The sequence below is a fragment of the Melanerpes formicivorus genome, unplaced genomic scaffold, assembly GCF_026170545.1.
Source record: "Melanerpes formicivorus ecotype bairdi unplaced genomic scaffold, bMelFor1.0.p_v2 SCAF_1, whole genome shotgun sequence".
NCBI classification, from domain to species: domain Eukaryota; kingdom Metazoa; phylum Chordata; class Aves; order Piciformes; family Picidae; genus Melanerpes; species Melanerpes formicivorus.
In genome coordinates, this window is record NW_027142353.1 from 52,220,731 (window position 1) to 52,244,363 (window position 23,633).

General features: G+C 43.0%; 1 protein-coding gene across 2 annotated transcripts; it reads right to left on the reverse strand.

Moving 5' to 3' along the window:
- Positions 1-229: 229 nt before the first annotated feature.
- USPL1 (ubiquitin specific peptidase like 1) lies at positions 230-23,256 on the reverse strand. Of its 2 annotated transcripts, XM_068143214.1 has the most exons (9): positions 23,094-23,256; positions 16,732-16,898; positions 15,965-16,093; positions 13,997-14,651; positions 10,519-10,605; positions 9,993-10,122; positions 7,496-7,621; positions 6,699-6,859; positions 230-5,018 (listed from the first exon to the last, which is right to left on the reverse strand). In XM_068143214.1, the coding sequence occupies exons 2-9, from the start codon at positions 16,828-16,830 to the stop codon at positions 3,145-3,147; spliced, it is 3,261 nt and encodes a 1,086-aa protein (XP_067999315.1). In that variant the 5' UTR covers positions 16,831-16,898; positions 23,094-23,256; the 3' UTR covers positions 230-3,144. The 2 variants fall into 2 exon arrangements, with proteins under 2 accessions (XP_067999315.1, XP_067999306.1); XM_068143205.1 differs by lacking the exon at positions 23,094-23,256 and having other exon boundaries at positions 16,732-21,107.
- Positions 23,257-23,633: the final 377 nt, after the last annotated feature.

Here is a 23,633-nt window from a genome sequence, read left to right on the forward strand (position 1 = left end):
AAGCTCTTCCACTCTGAGACTGAATCCTGGTGGACTTCAAAGCACAGCAAACACTACTTAGAGCTGTATAATCTGCTCAGGAAGCAACATCCTTTGCTCTGAGCACAGAGGGGCTCACATGGAGAACAGCAGCCGTTTAGCTCTGCAAAGGAGCACAGACAAGACACACGCACTCATCAATACATTGTCAGGAAGGAAATAATTATTTAAAGCAAAAACCAGTCCTGGAAGAAGAATAAATTGCAATAGCTAGCCACGGAAAAAAACACCCAAACACATCAAAATCAGGTTTGTAATGAATGCCACAATGAATTTCTAGAACAGTGCTCTAGCAGGTATACAGCTAAAAATCCATCCAGGCAGCTCCTCTGCAGATGGGCTGATTTATTCTAGGCAGGATGCGAGAAGGCGGCTCTTTTTTTTCCCCCATGCTCTTCGACAAAAACTGTTTGAATATATCATGAAGTAGCAAGATCTGAACCAGAGTGCTACCTCCACCACAGAGCTGACTCTGAACTAAAAGCTGTAAATCTGCAAGTGCCACAATTGTGCCTTTCTCAAATGAGGAAGACGCCAACTGCCAAGACGATGTGATACGAAAGATGAAGAAACGTGTAAAATATAATCTCTTCAAGTGCTCACAGACATTAGACTTTGGGAAATTCACTGATAAAACCTCCAAAACACAGTGACTAACTTTGGCTCACTAATCATATTTGCTGTATGTCCACCTAATGTATTCCTGACAGAAAACTAATACACCACTTTGTATTTGCCTTATGGCATGTAAAGCCCTGCATCTCAAAACTAGTTCCAAACAAAGCCCAGTAACCGCCAAACTCCAAAAGCTATCTTTGGTAATGAATTTTACATTCAATCTTACACTTCCACAGGATTAGACCAGCAAAAGACCTATGGAAACAGATCTGCACAGGGTCACCTTTAGTTAATGATTTCAGCAAAAAAGGAAGCAAAGAACTTGCAGCACCATCAGATTTAGTTTCACACTTTAATCTCAAGCACTATTTATTTGTTCTTGGAGCTTCTACACATATGTGCACCCCACGGTGTACCCCACACAGCTGCAGAACAAGGACCTGTAACATCAGTTTGCAGAGGTGCTGCTTCACCAGAGATTCTTGCTGCTGTCTAGGCATATACGCCCAGCAGATGTGCCCCCATACCCTTCTCTGCTTTTAACCTTACTATGATCCTTTCCACCAGGATTTTCTCATCTTTTAGAGGGGTCTCTTCCTGATGTTGCCCTTTGCATTCTGAGTCATGCCAACCCCAGGCTCGCTTCTTCACTCATCTCCAAGTGTGTGTCACATTTGAAGACAGTGGTGGAGCTCCCACTCTACAGATGCAGGTAGCTGCAATCCAGTCGGTCACAGACAGCATCTACACTTGGGGAAATCTCTGCAACAGGTAGTCAGGGTTGGGAGACACATCACTCTTTACTGGTGCGCACATGTAGAAGCCATTGGTTGGAAAACTACTCAAGTCCCACAGAGGCACCTGTGATATTCACTGATAAATAAAACCCTTAAGTTTGGTCAGCATTTTGTGTTTTAATGAAGGAATTCACAAACAGGCAAAACAGTTCTATCAGCAGTACACTAGCACTTTACATTCTGAAGCCATTCACCTGTTTGCTCTTGCAGCATTTAAAACAAACAAGGAACTCCAGTTCTTTCCAGAGACTTGTATTTCAAGAATGAAACCATTTATTGCCTGAAGTGCCAGTTTGATAAGCATGTACCTAACTGCAACAGAAACACCTTGGCAGGGCAAGTTCAGTGCTGCTGACAGCTTTTCCCAAACTTTTTGAATCTGGTTGCAGCAATCCAAGACCATTTAAACCTGAAGCCATGCTTTTGTAATAACAGTTACGTTGAACTGCACCTATTGGAAGAGTAAGGATGAGGACTTGAGAAACAACCAGGCTCAGAGGAATAATCTGACAAACTGTATTTTCAGTTACTGTTCTAGGTTTAGGACTAATGTCCTATTATAAAAAAGTTTTCCAAAGTATTCCAGAGTACCAGGGGGCTGCACAATCCTCAGGGGGGCTGCACAATCCTCAGGGGGGCTGCACAAGACATGACAAAATATTGTTATCCCGTTCCACCCCCCTGCAAATCTCTATATAATCTGAAGTTACAGCTTGTTCTTTCTCTTTCTCTCCCTTATGCTCCTCTGTGCTTTGCTCCTGCTTTCTCTCCTCACTTAACATTGTTTGGGTTTGCTGTGTGGGAGGTAAGGCCTAGTGCAGCGGGGACAGGGAGAGAAATTTCAGCTATGCAATGCAGCCTTGAGGCTTGATCTGGGGGGGTCTGGGCCATCGTTGGGTTATAGATCTGTATCTATAGATATATAAATATGTATATATTTATTACCCTTTGTATTTAGTCTACTTTTGCAAATATTATTTTCATTTCACTTCCAAAATTCTGTGCCAGTGTAGTTATTTACTCCTTTGGGGTAAATCCCAAATTCTGCCTGGTGCAAAACCAGCACAGTTACCCAGGATGAAGACTGGGCACATGTTGTAGCTTATAAACAGGAACATTTCTACCATGTGTCCATCCTTCCTTGGATCCCAGGGTTGTATGCACCAGGGTGAGCTTATAGAACAGTAACTCTGAACACTGTGGAGTTCCCAACAGAATGACAGCCTCCAGTATTGCAGATGATCTTTGTATCAAAGGATACACTTCTCTGATTACACAAAGTACTTTCTTTCCTTTAATGTTGGACAAAGTAACTCCATGAGTTGGCTGGTCCTGTAAAATCACTACTACCTAAACAAACCAGTGGAATTCATTATTTCTCAAAGTCAGTAGAACATGGGTTGAATTCTCCATGCTGAAAGCAGCAAAAATTAAGACCAAGAGAAGCTTTTAATTAAAAATCCTCATCACACGTGGCAGCTAAAAAAAAAAAAGCCTGCTTCACAGAAGAATAAAATGCAGTAAAACCTTCTTTGTTTGCTACAGTCACATTTTAAGAAAAAAAATCTCTCAAATGTAAGTTGTTCAAGTACAGCCAATGTGCAATTAAACTAGGCAATATAATTTAATAGTGCTTTGCTTCAAAATACACAGAATATTGACAAATACTTAAAAACAAGACACTGGAGGGCTACCAAGTTTCAAAGAGAGTTTCATCAAAGTGAGGTAAATCCATGTCACCTGCCATTGAGCTTGGTGCTGAAATGGAGAACAAGTCTTCAAAGATATCTTCCCTGATAGGGCTTTCAAAAGCAAGTTTTTTCCCATTGGGTTTGCTCACTGTCAGAAGTTCCAAATGACTGTCCTTCACAGGACTGTAGTAATTGTGGTCCTCACTGGTCATTGCTGCTTGTGGCACACCGGTCTGCTCATCAGACACCGTCACCGGAACACTGCTGTCCACCATTTCCATATACATACATTCATCTTCACTTTTTGGAGCCTCTGAGGAAGCAACAGTTGAAGTAGGGGACAGTAACTCTGCCAGTATTTCATCGCTGTTACTATGGCTCGTGCACCCTGATTCACTGTCCGCGACATCCATCTGATACTGCAGTTCCCTCAGAAAGCTCTGTAACAACTCACTGTCGTGAGATTCAGTCTGTGAAGGGGTGCTTACATCACCACTCACAGCCTTCTCATGTTTCATCTGTTCCACTGCTAGCCTATCCAGCGAAGCCAACTTCTTCTTCTTGGCGTTAAGTTTTTTTAACAGTTTCAGACGGAGTTTCTTTGTTTTGTCACTATCTGACTCCTCTGCCTTCACAGAGTTGGGGCCAGGTGAATGGGCCTGAGCCACTTGACCCGAGGTACCCAGTGTATTTCCTGACTTATTCCAAGTCAGACCTGAAAAGGTGGTATGACTTGCTCTTGGAAGACAAGTGCTTTGAGAAAGCCCTTTGAAATTTGGTAAAGGATGAGTGTTACTGCTCTGAGGAACCGCTGCCTTTGGGGTCTCTGTTGTTTTGGCTGTACCTCTGCTTTGAAAGCCACCAAAGTTACTTGCTCCCTTAACAGGCAGCCGCACTTCACTTATTTTTTGTATGGAGGGAGATTTGCAGCTTCTCTGATTCTTGAGAGATGAGGCACTTGAAGGTACAAAAGAAGTATTCTTGCTTAATAATTTCTTTACCCAGCTTCCCACAAATCCTCTTTTTGGGTCTTTGTGTGAAGGCTGACAGGATTTATTGGCAGCAGAATTGGCAACCTGAGAATTAACTACAATTTTGCTTGCATCTTTCAAGTCAAGTGATTTTTGTAGAATATCCTTGACTGGTGACAACTTCTTGTTCAGCTGTAGTTCTGAATTTAATCCATGTTCTGTGTTAGGTAAATTACTTCTGCTATCTGCTCTTTGAGCAAGCGGTGAGTCCAGCGGGTCAGAGTTCTGTATTTTGGGCACAGGAGGGATGATATTTGCTGGGTTCAACTCTTCTAGGGGTAAGCAAATTCTGGAATTTTCATATGGCACACATTTATTGTTCATAGACAGACTAGTTCCAGCGAGCTCTCTTGTATATGGGGTGTTAGGTGAAAAAGCTGATTCCTGCTGTTGTAGTGTGCCCATTTCAACAAGGTTATTTCCCACCACCTGTCCATTCGGCAGCGATTTACCTTCTGAGTCAACTTTAATTTCTTCAAGTATCAATGTTACAAAATCATCATGTGCCTCATTTTCTAAACCATGATGAACAGTAGTTTCATCCTCAGGTACCCACTGCTGTTCCTTATCTGGAGTTCTTACAGAGTCCTCTTTGCAAGGTGCTGCGGGGACGTTGTCTACGGCATTACCAGGACTGCAGTGCAATGCTGTGGAATTCACCTGTACGTCATTAAGAGGAAAATCTTCAGTATTTTTACGCTGGAACTGTGAATTCAGTTCTTCTGGCATGTGGGATGTTTTCTTTTCCCAGATAACAATATGAATCTCTGAAGGAGGAACTTCAAATCTTCTATGTCTCTTGCAATATGGCCCCTTTAAATCATCACATTCAAGCCAAGTTCCTGAAAAATAAATAGCAACCAGCAGAGAGACTCAGAGACTTTCAAAACCGAAATCGCTACCCCCAGACACTTGCCAAGTATTTTTATTAACTCATTCCCCTGCTTAGCAGAAAACAAAGGTTTGGGGTTTTTTCTCCATTCTTTATTACATCAGAGAAAAATGAGAGATTTCCACTGTAAAAAGACCAAACATAAGCATAATTTGCAGCAATATTATTAGAGGTCAGAGTAAATCAAACAAAAACCAAAGCTAGGTTGTTTGTTTTGTCTGAGTTAATGATTCTGACCTCTTGTCTTGGTTAGGCCACACCTTGAGTACTGTGTCCAGTTCTGGGCCCCTCAGTTTAAGAAGGACATCGAAACACTTGAACGTGTCCAGAGAAGGGCAACAAAGCTGGTGAGAGGCCTTGAGCACAAGCCCTATGAGGAGAGGCTGAGGGAGCTGGGATTGTTTAGCCTGGAGAAGAGGAGGCTTAGGGGTGACCTCATTGCCCTCTACAACTACCTGAAAGGTGGTTGTAGCCGGGAAGGAGTTGGTCTCTTCTCCCAGGCAACCAGCACCAGAACAAGAGGACACAGTCTCAAGCTGCACCAGGGGAGGTTTAGGCTTGAGGTGAGGAGAAAGTTCTTCACTGAGCGAGTTGTCTGTCATTGGAACAGGCTGCCCAGGGAGGTGGTGGAGTCACTGTCCCTGGAGGCGTTCAAGAGGGGATTGGACGTGGCACTTGGTGCCATGGTCTAGTCATGAGGTCTGTGTTGATAGGTTGGACTCGACGATCCTCGAGGTCTCTTCCAACCTTAGTTATACTGTGTGAAATACCTGCAAAGGTCTGAGGGAATAACCACTTCTTAAATGAAGTTTCTCTGCAGACCTTTACGTTGCCAGGGTGTGAGGTATGGAGGGTTAAGTGAAACTGCTCATTTCAATGATCTGCCTCATCATCTGCCAATTGCTCACAATTCATGAGCAAATATTTTACAGCTTTAAGAATTTAAAAATAGACATATATGAACTCTAGGATATTCCTAACCAGGCACATCCCAGCTGCATCCTCTTTCTATTTCTTCTTAAACTCTGGCAGTACGTTTTAGACAATTTCCATGTCATAACACTTGATAACATCGCACTCCATTCTCTCTACAGAAGCATAAAGATTAACATGCCAGCTTCTCACTTTCACTGATCATGGAGTTCTGTCAATGGTACAACCATCATACCATTAGTAATGTTTCTAACAGGTTTGTACCTCCCACCTCTCAGGTGCAATAAAGTTAATGAAAAGACATTTCATTAATGTTGGTAGTTCCACAGGTTCTCTCACTTCCAGACAATAATGAACTAACTGCTGGCTTCAAAATAACCAAGACTGTTTGTCCCACAGCCAGGCTCAAACTATATTTTTTAACTTTTTATAAAAGTTATGGCAGGAAACAACTCCATTCAAATGACTTTTGCAGTGATTACAGTGTAGGACAGAACACTGCTGAGCAAAGCAGTTAAACCAATCTGAAGCCCTCACCTTGAGCAACAAAGTTCCCATAATTATTCACAATATGAATATGAAGTTGCAGACAAAAGAAACCCTTGTTATTATATATGGGCTGTGGAGACTATGGCAGTAACCCTTAAGGGTTTGATGTAGACTCATGAAGCATTATAATAGAATTTTTGATTCTTACCATCAGGATTCAAAGACCAGGTTATGAAGTGCTTCTTATCTGTCTGATACTGAACAATAGATGTTATTTGGTAGGTGTCTTCTTCAAACTGAAATGAATACTTCTTCAGGTTGTTATGTGGCAAGCCCTCTACAAAATGTAACATTAATATTGAGGGTACTCTAAAAGAGAGACAAAGAACCCATTTATTACAACAAAATAGTGGCAAAAGTTCCTAACGAAAAAGAAAGGCATCTCGAAGTGTATTCAGCTCTGTGGTTACTGTTCTACTACCACACAAGGCTCCTCGCAGCTTGCACAGTAGTCAGGGGAAAAGAACATTCCAGTTGGATAGTCCATTTAATTAGAGATTAGGGGAGAAAACCAACATCAGGTAAGGGAACTGGGAAGTGGGGAAAAGGTGAAAAACAGGAAACAATTTGCCATAAGCACAGTAGGAAAGGACATTGTTCCCAAGTCAACCTAGTAAACAGATGACCAACAGTGTTATCAACCAACAGCAGGAGCTGTGAAAAGGCTGACACTGGATATCAGCTGTCGGTACTTACTACTTGGTAGTAAGTAGTTATGATGGGGGTGAAACATGTGCTGGTCAGCATGTTAAACACTGCGCTGTTTCATGTTTATTAAATGCTGTTTGCCATTTCAGCACTTAAGGAGGGTCTAAAAAACTTTCAAAGTGAGCATCAGAGTTTAAAGTTTATCATCTCTGCAAACCCAAGGTCATAAAAGCTTTATGTTCAAATCAATGAAGTCTCAGAATGATACATGTTTCAAGGTCACATATTCAAACTTACTTTTCCAAAATCATCTGTCTTCTTTGAGATCTATCACTGCAGTTATTACATGGTCCAACATAAACAGCCTTAAGCGGATGCCAGTCAGGGATTATATTGGTGAACGTTGTTAGTGTTTTCCTGAACCTGGATACACACACACAGAAACAAACAAGCAAAAGTAAGCTGAGTTGCTGATCAGGAAAACAGCAAACAAACTTTATCACAAGAAAACAAATGATGAAAACATTATGGCAAAGAAAATTCTGTTCAAATGGATACTGTTTGTGTGACGCCGACTGCATCACATCCAAGCCAACACTGCATTCAGTTCTGACAAGCACTATCGGTCACTGCTTCTTTTCAGTAGCTCTGTGGCCTTCAGTTTCACGCCATTTGCTCCTTCTACCCTAGCACGCTGTGTCTGCTTCCTTTACAGCACAGACAGAGCTTGTACCAGGATCTCTACTATTTACTAATAGAGAATCTCAAGGAAAGGAGGAAGCAGTAACCAATTACCTCAGAATCCATGTCACACAAGGTCTTGTTTTCAAAACACAGGGCATTCAGAGCAGAAATTACACAGAGGTTATATTGTATGGGAATACAATGTACGGGATATTAAAAGTGAACTAATGTAGTTTATTTATTCATCAGCCACAGAAAGGACTTCCTCTATAGTCAACCTAACCTAGATTTTTCAACCCCACAGTATGTAATGAAGACTCTTGAACACATCCTACTGAACAGGAAGTCATTCTGCCCCTGTCAGGCCACAAGACCTTGAGTACCGTGTCCAGTTCTGGGCCCCTCAGTTTAGGAAAGATGTTGAGCTGCTGGAACGTGTCCAGAGAAGGGCAACAAAGCTGGTGAGGGGGTTTGGAGTGCAAGCCCTATGAGGAGAGGCTGAGGGAGCTGGGGTTGCTTAGCCTGGAGAAGAGGATGCTCAGGGGAGACATTATTGCTGTCTACAACTACCTGAAGGGAGGCTGTAGCCAGGTGGGGGTTGGTCTCTTCTCCCAGGCAACCAGCACCACAACAAGAGGACACAGTCTCAAGCTGTGCCAGGGGAGGTTTAGGCTGGATCTTAGGAAGAAGTTCTTCATAGAAAGAGTGATTGGCCATTGGAATGGGCTGCCCAGGGAGGTGGTGGAGTCATATCATCACTGGAGGTGTTTAGGAAGAGACTGGATGGGTTGCTTGGTGTCATGGTTTAGTTGATTATATAATATGTTGGACTCTATGATCTCAAAGGTCTCTTCCAAACGGGTTAATTCTATTCTATTCTATTCTATTCTATTCTATTCTATTCTATTCTATTCTATTCTATTCTATTCTATTCGCCAGCAGCATAGCAGACAGTATTAATCTCATCTCACTTGGGTATCTACAGTTTTATTGTATAAATCTAAGACAGTGGAGAGGAGCAGGTATTTTTCAAGTAAAGGTTTCTCTTTTTCTGTTGACTCTAAGAGGAGCCTAAATTATTAGCTTGTACCTGCAGCTACACAGAACTAAATTAATTCTCAAGCAATTACTTCCCAGTAACACTATTTTAAAATAGATAAATTGTAAGAGAGAATCTCTGATTCTTTGTAATCCAAATGAGTATAACACATATGGATTCATAGAATGGTTTGGGTTGGAAGAGACCTTGAAGATATCTAGTTCCAACCCCCTTGGTATTGGCAAAGACACCTTCCACTAGAACAGGTTGTTCAAGGCCTCATCCAGGGAGGAGGCATCCATAACCTCCCTGTGCAACCAGTTCCAGTGTCTCACTACACTTACTGTAAAGAAATTCTTCCTAATCTCCAGCCTAAATCTTCCCTCCTCAACGTTCAGTCCATTCCTCCTTGTCCTATCGCTACAAGCCCTTGCCAAAAGTCCCTCCTCAGCTTTCTTGTAGCCCTCCTTTCAGGTACTGGAAGGCACCTCTAAGGTCTCCCCTGAGCTTTCTCTTCTCCAGGCTGAAGAGCCCCAACTCTCACCACTTCTGCCTCTCTTCTGCAAACCTTCAGTGAGATTTTCAGTAAATAGCTGATTTAATAATATATAAAAGAAATGTCTGAAATACAAAAGAGTTTCCTTCAAATAACCAGATTTATTTATTCTTCAACAGTGAAAGTATACCAGGCATTTATTCTTCAGAACCATAACAATTTGTCTACTCTCACCACAAAATCAGAGCACGGCCAGGGACTCACAGTTGCCTATTATTTCATTCTTACTTCAGTGGTAACAAGGTTTCCTATGACATGACACAGTAGTCAACTATTTGCAAACACTAGCCTAAAAAGAGAGAACACATGGAACTCTAGTGTGGGGTGTCCCTGCCCATGGCAGGGGGGTTGGAACTAGATGATCCTTGTGGTCCCTTCCAACCCTGACTGATACTATGATACTAACTCCATCCACACGCTGTAAAAGAACCTGGAGATCTGAAGAAAATCAACTATTACATGCAGATTCAAAAAGGTAAGGTAGGACAGTAGAAGCCACTGAAGTAAAATCTCACCGGTTCTGCTCTTTGTAGCCACAGCACACACATTCAAACTCCACTGAAAAGGAATGCAGGAAGAGTTTCTCAGCTTGCTGATCCAGTCGTAGGATTAGAGGCAGTGCAAATACTGGACTCTCCTCCTTACCTTCAAAGGCAGGGCAGAAAAAACAGTCATTGAACATCTGAAATCAGCTTTCAGTACTTCAGGAGAAGCTTATTGCTATGAGTTTAATTTCAGTTATCCTTTAAAGGCTGTGTTTCTAATCCTCACAACAAAGAAATTGAGCCATGTGATTAGTTTGTTACCAATGACGATTTCATGACTACAGCATAGTTGCAAAGATGAGAATACACACTCTGAAAAGCAAAAAAGTCAGGAGACAAACTAGCAGATCACACTGTAAAATGTGCCACTAACAAAATAAATGTACTTGTGAACTGTCTTGTATGCACATACATCTTTTTATGTACTGACTGACATAAAAGGCTTTACGTGGAGTTTCCTGAAAGTAAGCACTGAGATGCTGCACGAATTACTTACCCAATTCACACTTAAGCTGAGGCTGAAGCTGTGTAAACAATCTATTTCTGATTTCATTGAGATGAGATTCTGCTTTGGGAAGCACATCTAAAGGAAAAAAAAATACATATAGTTTGATGTATTTACCTGTAACACCTCCATGCTTTCACCCACATATGCACCCCTAACATGTATTCATACTCCTCAAACTGATGCTTTCCATGCTGATTCCCATCTGCCTAAAACTGTTAGTAACATTGCCAGTGCTTGGCACTAACTGATTTGAAAATTAGAAACTTTGCATGTTTATGCACACAAGTTACACACACAAGTTAGCAGTCTGCTAACCAGAAATTAGTTTACCTGATTAAATCATGGCTAAGAATGCATACTATGAGCTAGATAATAACAAATACAAATACACACAAATACAGGCTGGGCAGTGACTGGCTGGAAAGCAGCCCTGAGGAGAGAGACTTGGGGGTGCTGGTGGACAAGAAGCTCAACATGAGCTCTCAGTGTGCACTTGCAGCCCACAAAGCCAATCAGATCCTGGGCTGTATCAGAAGCGTGGCCAGCAGGTCAAAGAAGGTGATCCTCCCCCTCTACTCAGCCCTGGTGAGACCCCACCTGGAGTACTGTGTCCAGTTCTGGAGCCCCTATTACAAGAGGGATGTGGAGGTGCTGGAACGTGTCCAGAGAAGGGCCACAAGGATGATCAGAGGGCTGGAGCACCTCTCCTATGAGGACAGACTGAAGGAGTTGGGGCTGTTCAGTCTGCAGAAGAGAAGGCTCCGAGGTGACCTAATTGTGGCCTTCCAGTATCTGAAGGGGGCCTACAAAAAGGCTGGGGAAGGACTTCTCAGGATCTCAGGGAGTGATAGAACTAGGGGGAATGGAATGAAGCTGGAGGTGGGGAGATTCAGGCTAGATGTGAGGAGGAGGTTCTTCACCATGAGAGTGGTGAAACCCTGGAATGGGTTGGCCAGGGAGGTGGTCGATGCCCCATCCCTGGAGGTGTTTAAGACCAGGCTGGATGAGGCTCTGTCCAGCCTGATCTAGTGTGGGGTGTCCCTGCCCATGGCAGGGGGGTTGGAAGTAGATGATCCTTGTGGTCCCTTCCAACCCTGAATGATACTATGATACTATGAACATCAAAGAGTAGCACAACCAGACATTAAAACCCCTGGAGATCTGGAGATTTTAAAAGATTAAGATCAAATGTGGAAAAATCTGCTTACATGCTTTCTAATCATGTGACACAGTTCATAATAAAGCATTTAAATGTGCTGTTCCAGATTAAATGCTAACTTCCTAAGTCAGCCTTTAAAACAGTAAGTTTTTAAGTGTGCTTTATGTATCTTAGCATTTTCAATTTGCAAGTTACATTGTTCCTACAAAAAAAACCCCTAACATTCTTCCAGCAGAAGCAAGAGCATAGCTTCTACTACACACCATCATAACCTGCACAAAGGATTTAGAATACCTGTTGAAACTACTTATTACTTGTAAAATCTGTATCCATAAAGAAGGTAAAGAAGTCTCTTGCAGCTCAATTGCTTTTTACTGTTTTCAAAACAACTGTGTTCAAAAGATGCTAAAAAATTAAACAAAAGGGCAGAATAAGTACTACACCTACTCTACACAATAATCTTCATCCACTGTAGTCCAAACAACCTAATTTCCTTTGCAGCAATTCCTGGAAATTAAAAGGGTTAAGTTACCTCAACCACTGTATTCCAACACCTAACATCCCCATTTAACAGTTCTTACACAGCAGAGCTCCTTTGCAAACACAGCACAACCAAGGGGAAAGAAAAACATCTCAGACAGGTCCTGTGATGGCAGAGAGCATCCAGGTAACAGCTGAAAATCTGAAGTCAAGCATCTGGGCTTTCTGGCAAGCAAAGTATATGAACTAAATCAGAATCCTTGTGGATTTTTTTTCTCCCCTCTTTAAAACGGTATGTTTTCTGCACCACAAAGTGGATGAAACCATTTTTGGCATACCTATTATTTTCCCCAGGAAAGACAGGACATTATTCAAGTTCTCTAATGCTGTTCTGGGACTACATGTATTAAAACATACACTTTTCCTGCCAGCTTTAATGGCAAAAAAATAACAACAAAACACAAAAGGTGCTGGCTAACCAGACGTGTACTGATCCTCCAGCTCTTGAAAGTACAGACTTATGACACCATTAGGTCAGTTTAAGAGGACAAATCTCAGAATGGTTTGGGTTGGAAGGGACCTTAAAGATCATCTGGTTTCACTCCCTCTGCCATGGGCAGGGATATTTTCTGCTGGAGCAGGTTACTCAAACACCCACCCAATCTGGTCTTGAAAACTTCAAGGGTGGGAACATTCATAATCTGAGTGGGTTACCTGTTCCACTGCTTCACCATCCTCACAGTGAATTTCTTCCTTAACCTAATCTAAATTTACCCTTTTTCAGTTTATGTCCTCTTGTCCAGTCAGGGCATGTCCTCAGGAAATACAGATCTTAGCTTGAGCCTTAAAACTGAATCCACGTAACAGAAAATTATCAGAGGCTATATGAGCACATTACATTGACACATCCTTCTCTGACTTCAGCTCTGCTGCCTGGGACGTTGCTTCCCAGCTGCCCATCATTGTCCCTGTGCTTGGAGATCACAGTCCTCAAACCTGTTAAGTTGCACATGTGAGTACTCACTAAGCTATTCCAGACAAAATGAACCAGGTTAATGGATTTGGCTTTGACTGAAACAGGTGAGGAAACACTATCATCCACAGCACAGCTTGCAGGGTAAGCATTCCTTCCATGAGTGCATCTGGAGCCAGAAAAGAACATATGTTCCCAGCTGTACTATTTTTGGTGTGACAAGGCAACTGCCCATTTATGCAAGGGTATAAACCACAACAGAAATTATTTTAAAGATTAGAACAGCATCCTAAGATGCTAACAGAAATTGTTTTCAAGATCATCCTCGTATGCTCACTAACACAGGGGAAGGAAACAAAGTAAGACTCAATTACATAACTCACAAATCCTCTATGTGGGATATAACAAACAAAATTCCAGAGATGCTTAGCACTGGATGCTTTCAAAGTTGTGGAAGGTTGCCCTAAGAAAAACAATTTCAGAGGTTACCAAGATTCTGCTAGATAAAGCACACTAAGTCTGCAGATTGATGGTGAGTTGCAACTCATTTTTGTGATCTTGAAATAGAACAGAGGCATAGTCACTGGCACAGGCTGCCCAGGGAGGTGGTTGAGGCCCCTTCCCTGGAGATATTCAAGGTGAGGCCTGATGAGGCACTGGGCAACGTGGTCTAGATGAGGATGTCCCTGCTGACTGCAGGGAGGTCAGACTAGATGACCTTTGAGGGTCCCTCACAGCCCAACCCATTCTATGATTCTATGATACTTAGGTGAACTATACTAACTTCCACATGTTTGTAGCAAATCAGATCAGATCAGTCTGCATGTGAAAAAACAGCAGCTAATTTTACTCACCTTTTACTTTATTCCTTTTACAGCTATTCAGAAGCAGGGTGGCTTGATTATATTTTGTTAAGAGTTTCTGGAGTAAGCACGTTCCATCATTATGTTCTTCTGCCAGAGCAAATTTTAGTGTTTCTAGGTGTACCAATGCTGACAAAATACAATCTAACCAACAAAGCTTATGGCTGTTTCTCCACTGAAGACAGAAATCTGTGCTGTTAGCGGAACCTTTATCATCTTTGAGCAAAACTTCAGATGCTGTCGAGCAAAGTTCAGACCCTGCCAAGGGTTGTGTTCTGGGACCAGAAGTTTTTGGTGGACTTTCTTGACAGCTGTTGGTGTTGGTGGCTGTTTCAAAATCGACCTTCTGCAGGCAGGACTCCACACCGTTAACAGGTTTTTGATGGCCATTTTGTAGCACGTCACATAGGCTTGACTTGGGAATACACAAACCGTTCTGATGGCATTTGACAACAGAGTCTGCATTAACAGTGTGCTCAGCATTCACACTATTAGCTCTTGCTTTTTTTGGATGTGATTCAACGGGAGCCAAGTCACTGATAACAGGCAATTTCCTTTTCTTATGAGTAGGTGGAACTTGATGATTTTCTGAATCAGCAGGAGTAATTATGCTGTTTAATGGTTTATAACCAAGCGGGTAGATACACTAAAGGAAAGAAAGAAAAGTTACAGTGAACTCTACAAAGCCATTTCAGGTGAAGAGAGGAGCTTTAAAAAGGACAAATCATACTCCTAAAATGCAGTGTCACTTCTGTAAAGTGGTATTTTAATGACATCAACATAGAAATTCAACACATATGACAGGAAGGTGTCTTTTATCCAACCACCATCTCATAAGCAGTTGTGAAGGAAATATATCAGTAGTGATAATCAACAATATACTTTGCCAGTAAACATTTCCAACCCTTGAAAGCAACCTAATCAGCTAAGCAGAGTCTTCTCTTACTCTGCTAAATCTGTGCAGATTTGCCATTATCATCTTGTGCCTGAGAGACAGAATAGGAATAGGAATAGGAGTAGAGTAGAGTAGAGTAGAGTAGAGTAGAGTAGAGTAGAGTAGAGTAGAGTAGAATAGAATAGCATAAAATAGAACTGAACCGAACCAGGTTGGAAGAGACCTTCGAGATCGTGTTCAACCCATCATCCAACACCATCTAATCAGCTAAACCATGGCACCAAGCACCCCATCAAGTCTCCTCTTAAACACCTCCAGTGATGGCGACTCCACCACCTCCCTGGGCAGCACATTCCAGTGGCCAATTACTCTTTCTGGGAAGAACTTTCTCCCCACCTTGAGCCTAAACCTCCCCTGGCACAGCCTGAGACTGTGTCCTCTTGTTCTGTTGGTGGTTGCCTGGGAGAAGAGACCAACCCCCACCTGTCTACAACCTCCCTTCAGGTAGTTGTAGACAGCAATAAGGTCTCCCCTGAGCGTCCTCCTCTCCAGGCTAAACAACCCCAGCTCCCTCAGCCTCTCCTCACAGGGCCTGTGTTCCAGATCACTGGTGATAAACTGGCAAGGTATCTTTCAGGCTAGCCTGATGCATTAGACCAGGTGTTGGTAGGGTCCTACATACACAGCTACCCTGCACACAGAATACAGTCAAACTGCTACTACCAATCTCCAGAATGACATTATGATTATTTAAAAGCAGGGAGGGAAGTCTAGTTTAAGGGCACCAGAAATTTATTTAGTACCACTTGTGTTCCCCTCTTACATAAGCCAAAGTCTCCTTTGCCCACTTTAATTCTTTAGGGTAGCTACCTATGCCTAAGCAGTGCATGTACAAAGGTTAGTTCTATTTTTGCCATGTACAGGAAAGTATCATCCAGCATCTGGACTCACAGGGATCCTAGCTCAACAGTCTGCTTACCACCAAGGAAATCTCAGAACTCAAGAGGTGTAACTACTGGAGGGAAAGGCCTCTACACAACCAGAGCTGTTAATTAATGTAATACCTGAGGATTTTCACAAAGGGAAATGGACTCCTGAAAATTAATGCGGTAGGTCCGTAAAATTTGGATCCGCCCCTTCTCTTTGCAGACTGGACAGTACTCATGTGCAGTTGTTTCCACAGGATTAGAGTTCTAAAGGAAAAACAGTAATGCAGCACAGATTTATGTATTTCATGCATTCTTCCAAGGCAAGACATATATATATATATATATATACAGACCAAGACACAAAATCAACGTGCAACTTCTAAATATAACACCTAATACAACAGTAAAAAAGCAAAATAGATTGCTTCCTTTTCAATATTTATTTTATATATATACATAGTGCTTCCTATTCAATATTTATTTTATATATATATATTCATATGGTAGAGTGTTCTACATACATGTATCTTTTTATTTAAATATTCAAATATATAATAAGGGATCTTTAACAACACAATTAAGCGACATTTCATTCCACTTGAGCTAAACCACAGGAGCCTTTTATCACCAGGGAACTTGTGTTCAGATCTTTGAAAGACAAATCAATTTTCAGAGGAATGCAAACAGTCATTAAAAAAAACCCAAAACACCAGTGCCAGTAAAAAAACAAAATCACAGGCACAGGTTTGTTTGGAATAATCTTTCGCCATTGTTATAGATTTCCGTGGAAAATAATTTTGGTAGTTTTTTTGGGGGGGTAAAATTAAGACCAATTTAAAAATATCTCTCAAAGCAGAGAAAAATATGAACTTTGCACACATGTAAAACAAGTTTCTACTGACTTTTCCCAAATACCCCACCATGTGGAGTGTCGATTTCCCTATACCAGTCCCTTCTCCAATCACTTGCAAACCATTTGTAGTCTTCAGGGTATCCATCATTCTGAGCCACTGGCTAATTTATGTCACTTGTAACAATGTCATGACCACTAAGGGCTTTTCAAAGACTCCTGAAAAATAAAAAGTGAATAAAACAATTAAAAATAAAAAATTAAGACCAAACCTTCTGGGGAAAAAGATAGTTATACCAACAGTAACACAGCCTGTATGTTCCGTGGAAATGAACTCAGAAGAGCATTTTCTTAACTGAAAATAGTATCATAGTATCATTCAGGGTTGGAAGGGACCACAAGGATCATCTAGTTCCAACCCCCCTGCCATGGGCAGGGACACCCCACACTAGATCAGCCTGGCCAGAGCCTCATCCAGCCTGGTCTTAAACACCTCCAGGGACGGGGCCTCAACCACCTCCCTGGACAACCCATTCCAGGGTTTCACCACTCTCATGGTGAAGAACCTCCTCCTCACATCCAGCCTGAATCTCCCCACCTCCAGCTTCATTTCTTTCCCCCTAGTCCTATCACTACCTGAGATCCTGAGAAGTCCTTCCCCAGCCTTCCTGTAGGCCCCCTTCAGATACTTATTATCTGTTTCAGATTAGGAACTCAAAACTGTAAAAGAAGTCACATAATAGACTTAACAGCCTGGGCCCTGAATTTGCAAGCTTATCTCTTGTTTGCACTCTCCAAGGTCTCTCACGTATTTGCCTGGGTATCCCAACTTACTGCATCTAACCCACTGAAAGATCTCATACGCTCACAGGCAGCTGCTGAGGAACCTTAGGGGGGAAAAAACCAGCCAACCCCTCCCCCCCACACTCTTGTATCTTTCAAAAGAGTAATTTGTTTCATAGTTTCAAATTTTATCCTGCAAACACAATTTTTAACTACAGAAGAGCATCCTGATGTTACTGCCAGTTTTTGGCAACGTCTCCTCATGTTATTTCAACCATATTATAGACTTCCTAGCAAGCTAAAGCTCTTCCACAACACTGTTGCTCTATATCTGTACTGCATGTTTTACAAGTGACACTGCATAATCTATTTTAAATGATTTCTCAAATCCAGAGCAAAATTTTGTCTTTCTCACGTCACACAGACACATTTGTGGCAGAAAACTTCATTAGGGATGAGGTGCACATCAGAAGGCAGTTCCTTAGGATCATTCCTTCACTGATACTGAGGCTATGCCTTGAATCAGGCAGAAAAACACAGGGGTTTAGAACCACAGCGACCCGGTTCTGCTCTTGCTGACTTCAAATGGAACTAACTAGAATAAATACATATCTCTTTAAGATGCAGGAGGTTATTAAGTTAAATTGCAAAGTCATCAGTGTAATTAATTCCTTCAGCCATCACTGTTCCCTTTTCATCACTTTTAGAATCACAGAATGGCTCAGGTTGGAAGGGACCTCAGGGATCATCTGCTCCAACCTTCCCACCACGGGCAGGGATATCTCTCAACTAGACTCAGCTGCTCAAGGCCTCATCCAGCCTGGCCTTACACACCCCCAGAGAGGAGGCATCCACAACCACCCTGGGCAACCTATTCCAGAGCTCCATCACCCTCATACTGAGGAACTTCTTCCTAAAACCCATTCTAAACCTACTCTCCCTCAGCTTAAAACCATTCCCTCTTGTCCTATTGCTAGACATCCTTATGAAAAGTCCCTCTCCAGCCTTCCTGTAGTATCCCTTCAGGTATTGGAAGGCAGCTATAAGATCTCCCCAGCCTTCTCTTCTCCAGGCTGAACAACCCCAGCTCCCTCAGCCTATCTTCATAGCAGAGGTGTTCCATCCCCTGAATCATCTTTGTGGCCCTCAGTCCAACAGCTCTGTGTCCTTCTTATGATTGGGACACCAGAAATGGACTTCCATTGTATAAGATACTTTCCCACACTATGATGCCCTTTTAACACTTTCTTGCACTACAGCACTAACTCAGAATACAGTTCCTTAAAAAACAAAAAATAATGCCCTAGGCATTCTTGAAGACCTGTGAAAATACCAGATCTGCTCAAACCTATTTGTAATACTGAGCAGGGAGAGATGCTACAGAACTGGACAGAATGCTGAAAAAAAAAAAACCAAGAGCATGAATAATAATTAAAAAATAAACCACAGTAAGAAAATGTAACAATTCATTTCAAATCAATCCTCAATGGGAACTTAGAAGAGGGTCAAAATGAGATGATAGTGTGGAGTCACCAGCAGTAGAGGTGTTCAGGAGGAGACTTGATAGGGTGCTTGGTTGCATGGTTTAGTTGATTAGGTGGTGTTGGATGATAGGTTGGACACGATGATCTTGAAGGCCTCTTCCAACCTGGTCTGGTCTGGTCTGGTCTATTCTATTCTATTCTATTCCATTCCATTCCATTCCATTCCATTCCATTCCTATTGACAATTTCAAAGTATTCAGCAGCACTTTTCAGAGTTACAGGGCTGCAGCACACAAGAAGAGTATACCCTGACTTATAAACCTAAACCTAGTAGTTATAATTAAACCTAAGACCATAAAGTATCAATCCATGTGCCTTAAAGCCCATGCTTAGTTTTCAAACAAGAGCTGGAAGTTGTACAAGTAACAGTATGGTCCTGGGCTCAATCAAGGTAAAAATGAATGAAATAGCTCAGAATACACAAGCCTGTTGAACTACAAAGGGAAGGCAAGCTCTCCCATTTTTCACACTGTGGCAATAGCACTATCACACTGTGACCCAACTCTACTATCAGGTATTTAGTCTAGATGGGAACTTGATTTTTTTATTTTTTAAATACAATTACAAGCTGTGCAGATACCTACCCAACTAAAACACTTAACAACTTTACTCTCCAGGTTATAGCTAGTAAGAAAATGCCGCTAATTTGTTCAGGGGACTTTTAGACAATTCCTTGGCCTGAAGCAGTCTCAGCTCTCCAGAGTAAATAAAATACAAAGATCACATAAATCACACTCTAGACAATTTCTCAACACATAAATAAAACACACTCAAAAAGGTTAGTAACACTAACAACCTGCAAGCTCTTTCTTTTTAAGCCTGCCCTGGCTTTATAAAACACATTTATTTCTTTGAAAGTCCCCTGTTTTCCCCGATCATCCCTCTCAAAAGGAAAGTTTGTTGGTTTTTTTAGCTTTGTTCTGTTACTTCTGCTCTTCTTTTTAAAGCTTCAATACTGTTCTGTGATGTACAATACCTCCCTCAACTATTCTAATCACTCAGCAATAGTGCTACAGCACTGGAGTCCAAGACTTTTATTGCATTTAGGAAGATAATAAACTTTTTTTTGGTTTTACATTAATTGTCCTTTTATTTCAGACATAAACACAAAAAGCAAGTAAAATGGGTCTGCTGGTACTGGATGCACAGAGTGGTACCAATTGGCATTTGTAATATTACACTAAATTATTAGTGATCTGCACACACTGTACAAAATGTGGGCATTAGATCAAGAAAACCAGCCAACTAAACGACTGCTGAATCAGGTACTGAAACAACCCATTGCAGCAATGTGTAGTATCTGCATCACAGATGGGAAAGCACACAGCAATGTGCTCTCAAGCTTAATGGGCCATGTATTAAACCATTTATGCCTCTTTCTTTTATCCTGGAAACCTGAAAAATGTCATGTAAAATATACTATGAACTTGGTATAGTTATTAAGGCTATGGTTACGCTTCCTTGAGTAGATGAACTGACGGAATGCCATGCTGCTGCAGTTTCTTTTCCCCTCTCCCACTATCCCCAACAGCTCATGTCCTTGTCAGACTCTACACAAGCTAACTGAACTCACAAAGGAACACAAGCTTTACTCCTGTTCTCATGAGGCAAACTGGCCTATAAAAAGGTCTGATGAGCTAAAGAGCTGATAGGGCAGAGAACATAAAACAAGGAAAAGGCAAAGGTCTGAAGAGATATGGAGTTGAGGGATGGATTGTTAGAATTGGCCAGATCACATCAGAAGAGTTGCATTCAGCAGCTCAGTGTCATAAGAAACCATTAATGAGTGGTGTACTTCATGGGTCCATACTGGGACTAACACCATTTAACATCTTTGCCAGTCACACAAACAGTGGGATTTGGTGCGCCCTCAGCAATGTTTGTGAATGTCACCAAGCTAAGTGGTGCAGTCAGTATGCCTGAGGGAAGGGTGGCTGAGGGAGATTGGTGGCTAATGTGACAGAACAGCCCTGTGGAGAAGGACTTGACTGTACTTATAGATGAAAAGGTGGACATGTGCTGGCAAAGTATGCTTGCAGCCCAGAAAGACAACAGCATCACGGGCTGCATCAAAAGCAGCACAGCCAGCAGCTAAAAGGACATGATTCCCTCCCGCTGCTCTAGTAACCACCCCCCCCACCCCCCCCCCCCCCAAGTACTAGGTCCAGCTCTTGAAGTCCTTAGTGAAGTCATGAACCAATTGGAATGGGTCCAAAGGAAGGTTTATAAAAATGCTTAGAGGGCTGGAACACCTTTCCTATGAAGAAAGGCTTAGACAGTTGGGGTTGTTCAGCCTGGAGAAGGCTCCTGGGAGACTTTATTGCAGCTTTCCATACTTAAAGGGGACCTATAAAAAAGATGGAGGAATTTTTTTACCAGAGCCTGTGGCAGCAGGACATGCGGTAACAGTTTTAAACTAAAAGAGGGTAGATATATAGACCACATATAAGGAAGACATTTTTTATCAGTGGGGGTGATAAAACACTGGAACAGGTTACCCAGAGAGGTGGTAGATGCCCCATCCCTGGAAACATTCCAGGTCAGTCTGTCTAGGGCTCTGAACAACTTCATCTAGTGGAAGATGTCCCTGCCTACTGCAAGGGGGCTAGACTTGTTCATACTTAAAGTGTCTTTCAACCCAACCCCCTGCATGACTCTGTGGTAAAAGATATGTGGACCTTTTTGTAACAGTGAGCTGTACATTATGAAACAGTACCTTATGAATAAAAAGGAACAGCAAACTGCAGCAAGCAGGTAACAGAACACTGATTAGAGTGGAGAACACAAATCCTTGTTGTTTAAAGGCTAAAAAAGGATCCTTACAACTGACCTTCCCATAAAACAACTTACAAGCTGCCTTTCCTTTATCAAGGGGATACTGGAAAAATTAAAAGAAACAAACAAAAGTCTTAGAATCATAGAGTCAATAAGGTTGGAAAAGACCTCAAAGATCAAGTCCAACCTGTCACCCAAGAGCTCGTGACAGCTAAAGTCTTCATTCTTTATACAAGAAGGAATCAGTGTATTAATTTTTTTCCCTTATCTAAGGTCATAACGATAAATACTCAACTCTCAGCCACTACCAAACCAAACCAAACCAAACAAAGCAAAACACCCAGACTATTGTGGCCAGAATTTATTTCATCCGGTGAAACAGTAACAAGATATTGCTGCTGTAACAAAGTCTCTCTTCTGTGGAAGCAAAGGCAAGTTTCTTTCCTGCACAAAGCCTAACATTGACTGAGGCAAAGATAAAACTGGTGGGGCTGCAAAATAAACCAGCGTGCAATGTTATTATTCTGTTACTCTAAAAAGTTCTTCTACAGACTCCTCTTAAACTTCCTCATATTAAATAGTTTTATGACAAGAGGCAGGGACTTCATGTTTTGTTGACAAATCTGAATAATTTGTCAATATATTAAGTCACTTTTGTTTTTTTCTTAGTTGTAAGAGAAGTATAGCCTAAACTAGTGTCTATTTTAGCTAGCAGTTAGGAGATTTCAGGAAAGGATTTGCTGTAGATAGAGCCTCAGACTCTGACCCAAGACAGTGCAGATGACGGGCACAGGGCTGGGGTGCCAGCTACCCAGCGGCCAGGGCTGCGCTAGCCACCGCGGTGTGCCGGCTGCTGATCTTCCTTGGACACCGAAAGGTGCTCAACTCTTTCAGATACACCTATAGCCATAGCTTTATCTGAAACAGCCTCATAGCTCCCAATCCACATCCAGAGTGATCCATACGCTACGGAAAAACTGTAGAAGAAAAAAGCGTTTATAAAGTTCATTGTCTGAACATAAGAAAACTATCCAAGGGAACGCCTGTATCTACACACGTGCACTTGGTACATCACCGCGCGCATCCTGTATCAAAGGGAGCTTTCAGCAGGCGTTACCCTGGCAGAAGGAACGCACAGCTACTGACATGAAATACTAAGTCGGCATTTAGAAACAGCTCCACTACAGCCTAGAGGACAGGCACCCCCGCAGCCTGCCAAAGGGCTCGGCGTGGCCCGCAGCGTGCCGCGCACGCCGAGCCCGCCCCTCCCGCCACAGCCACCCGGCCTGCCGGGCCTAAGCGCCGCTCTCACCTGCGAGCTGCCGCCGTGCCTCGGCTCCCCGCGCCGACACCGCTCCTCTCGGGCTCGCGCAGCGGCCTATCCGCTACCTCGTCGGCCCCCGGCGCGCCGCCGTTACTCGGCGGCCGCTGCCTCCGGGCAGCCAGTAGCGTCAAGCGCGGCCCGCACGGCCGCCCTCCCGGCTGCTGCGCAGCTTCCGGCGCGTCCCCGCCGCCATGGCGCGCCGCCCCGCCCCGCCCCGTCCCGCTCCCGCCAGGCAACGGAGGCGGAGCGGAGCTGCGCGACTTCGGGCGCCAAGAGTGGCTGAACCATTCTCCCCTCCCCTGTGCCCTTCCTCTCCGCTCCTCCGCACGGAGCCATGGGAGGGGCCGGGCCGGGCTGGGCTGGGCCGCCCACCGCCGTGGGGGGCTGGGCCGGCAGGGGGAGCGTGGCACGCTGCTTGCTTCTGTTGCAGGCTGCCTCTCCAGGGGCCTGCCGCTACTACCCCCGCTCGCTGGAGGCTTGAAGCGCAGCAGCTTGGCCCGCTTGCAGCTCGCTGACGGGAGGCGGCAG

Coding starts and splice junctions, on each gene's coding strand:
- USPL1 (XM_068143214.1), bottom strand. CDS start 16,830: ATGATGGATACCCTGAAGACTACAAATGGTTTGCAAGTGATTGGAGAA. Junction 16,094..16,731: donor TGGTGGGGTATTTGGGAAAA/GTCAGTAGAAAC, acceptor TTTTTCCTTTAG/AACTCTAATCCTGTGGAAAC. Junction 14,652..15,964: donor CCCTTTGTGAAAATCCTCAG/GTATTACATTAA, acceptor TCTTTCCTTTAG/TGTATCTACCCGCTTGGTTA.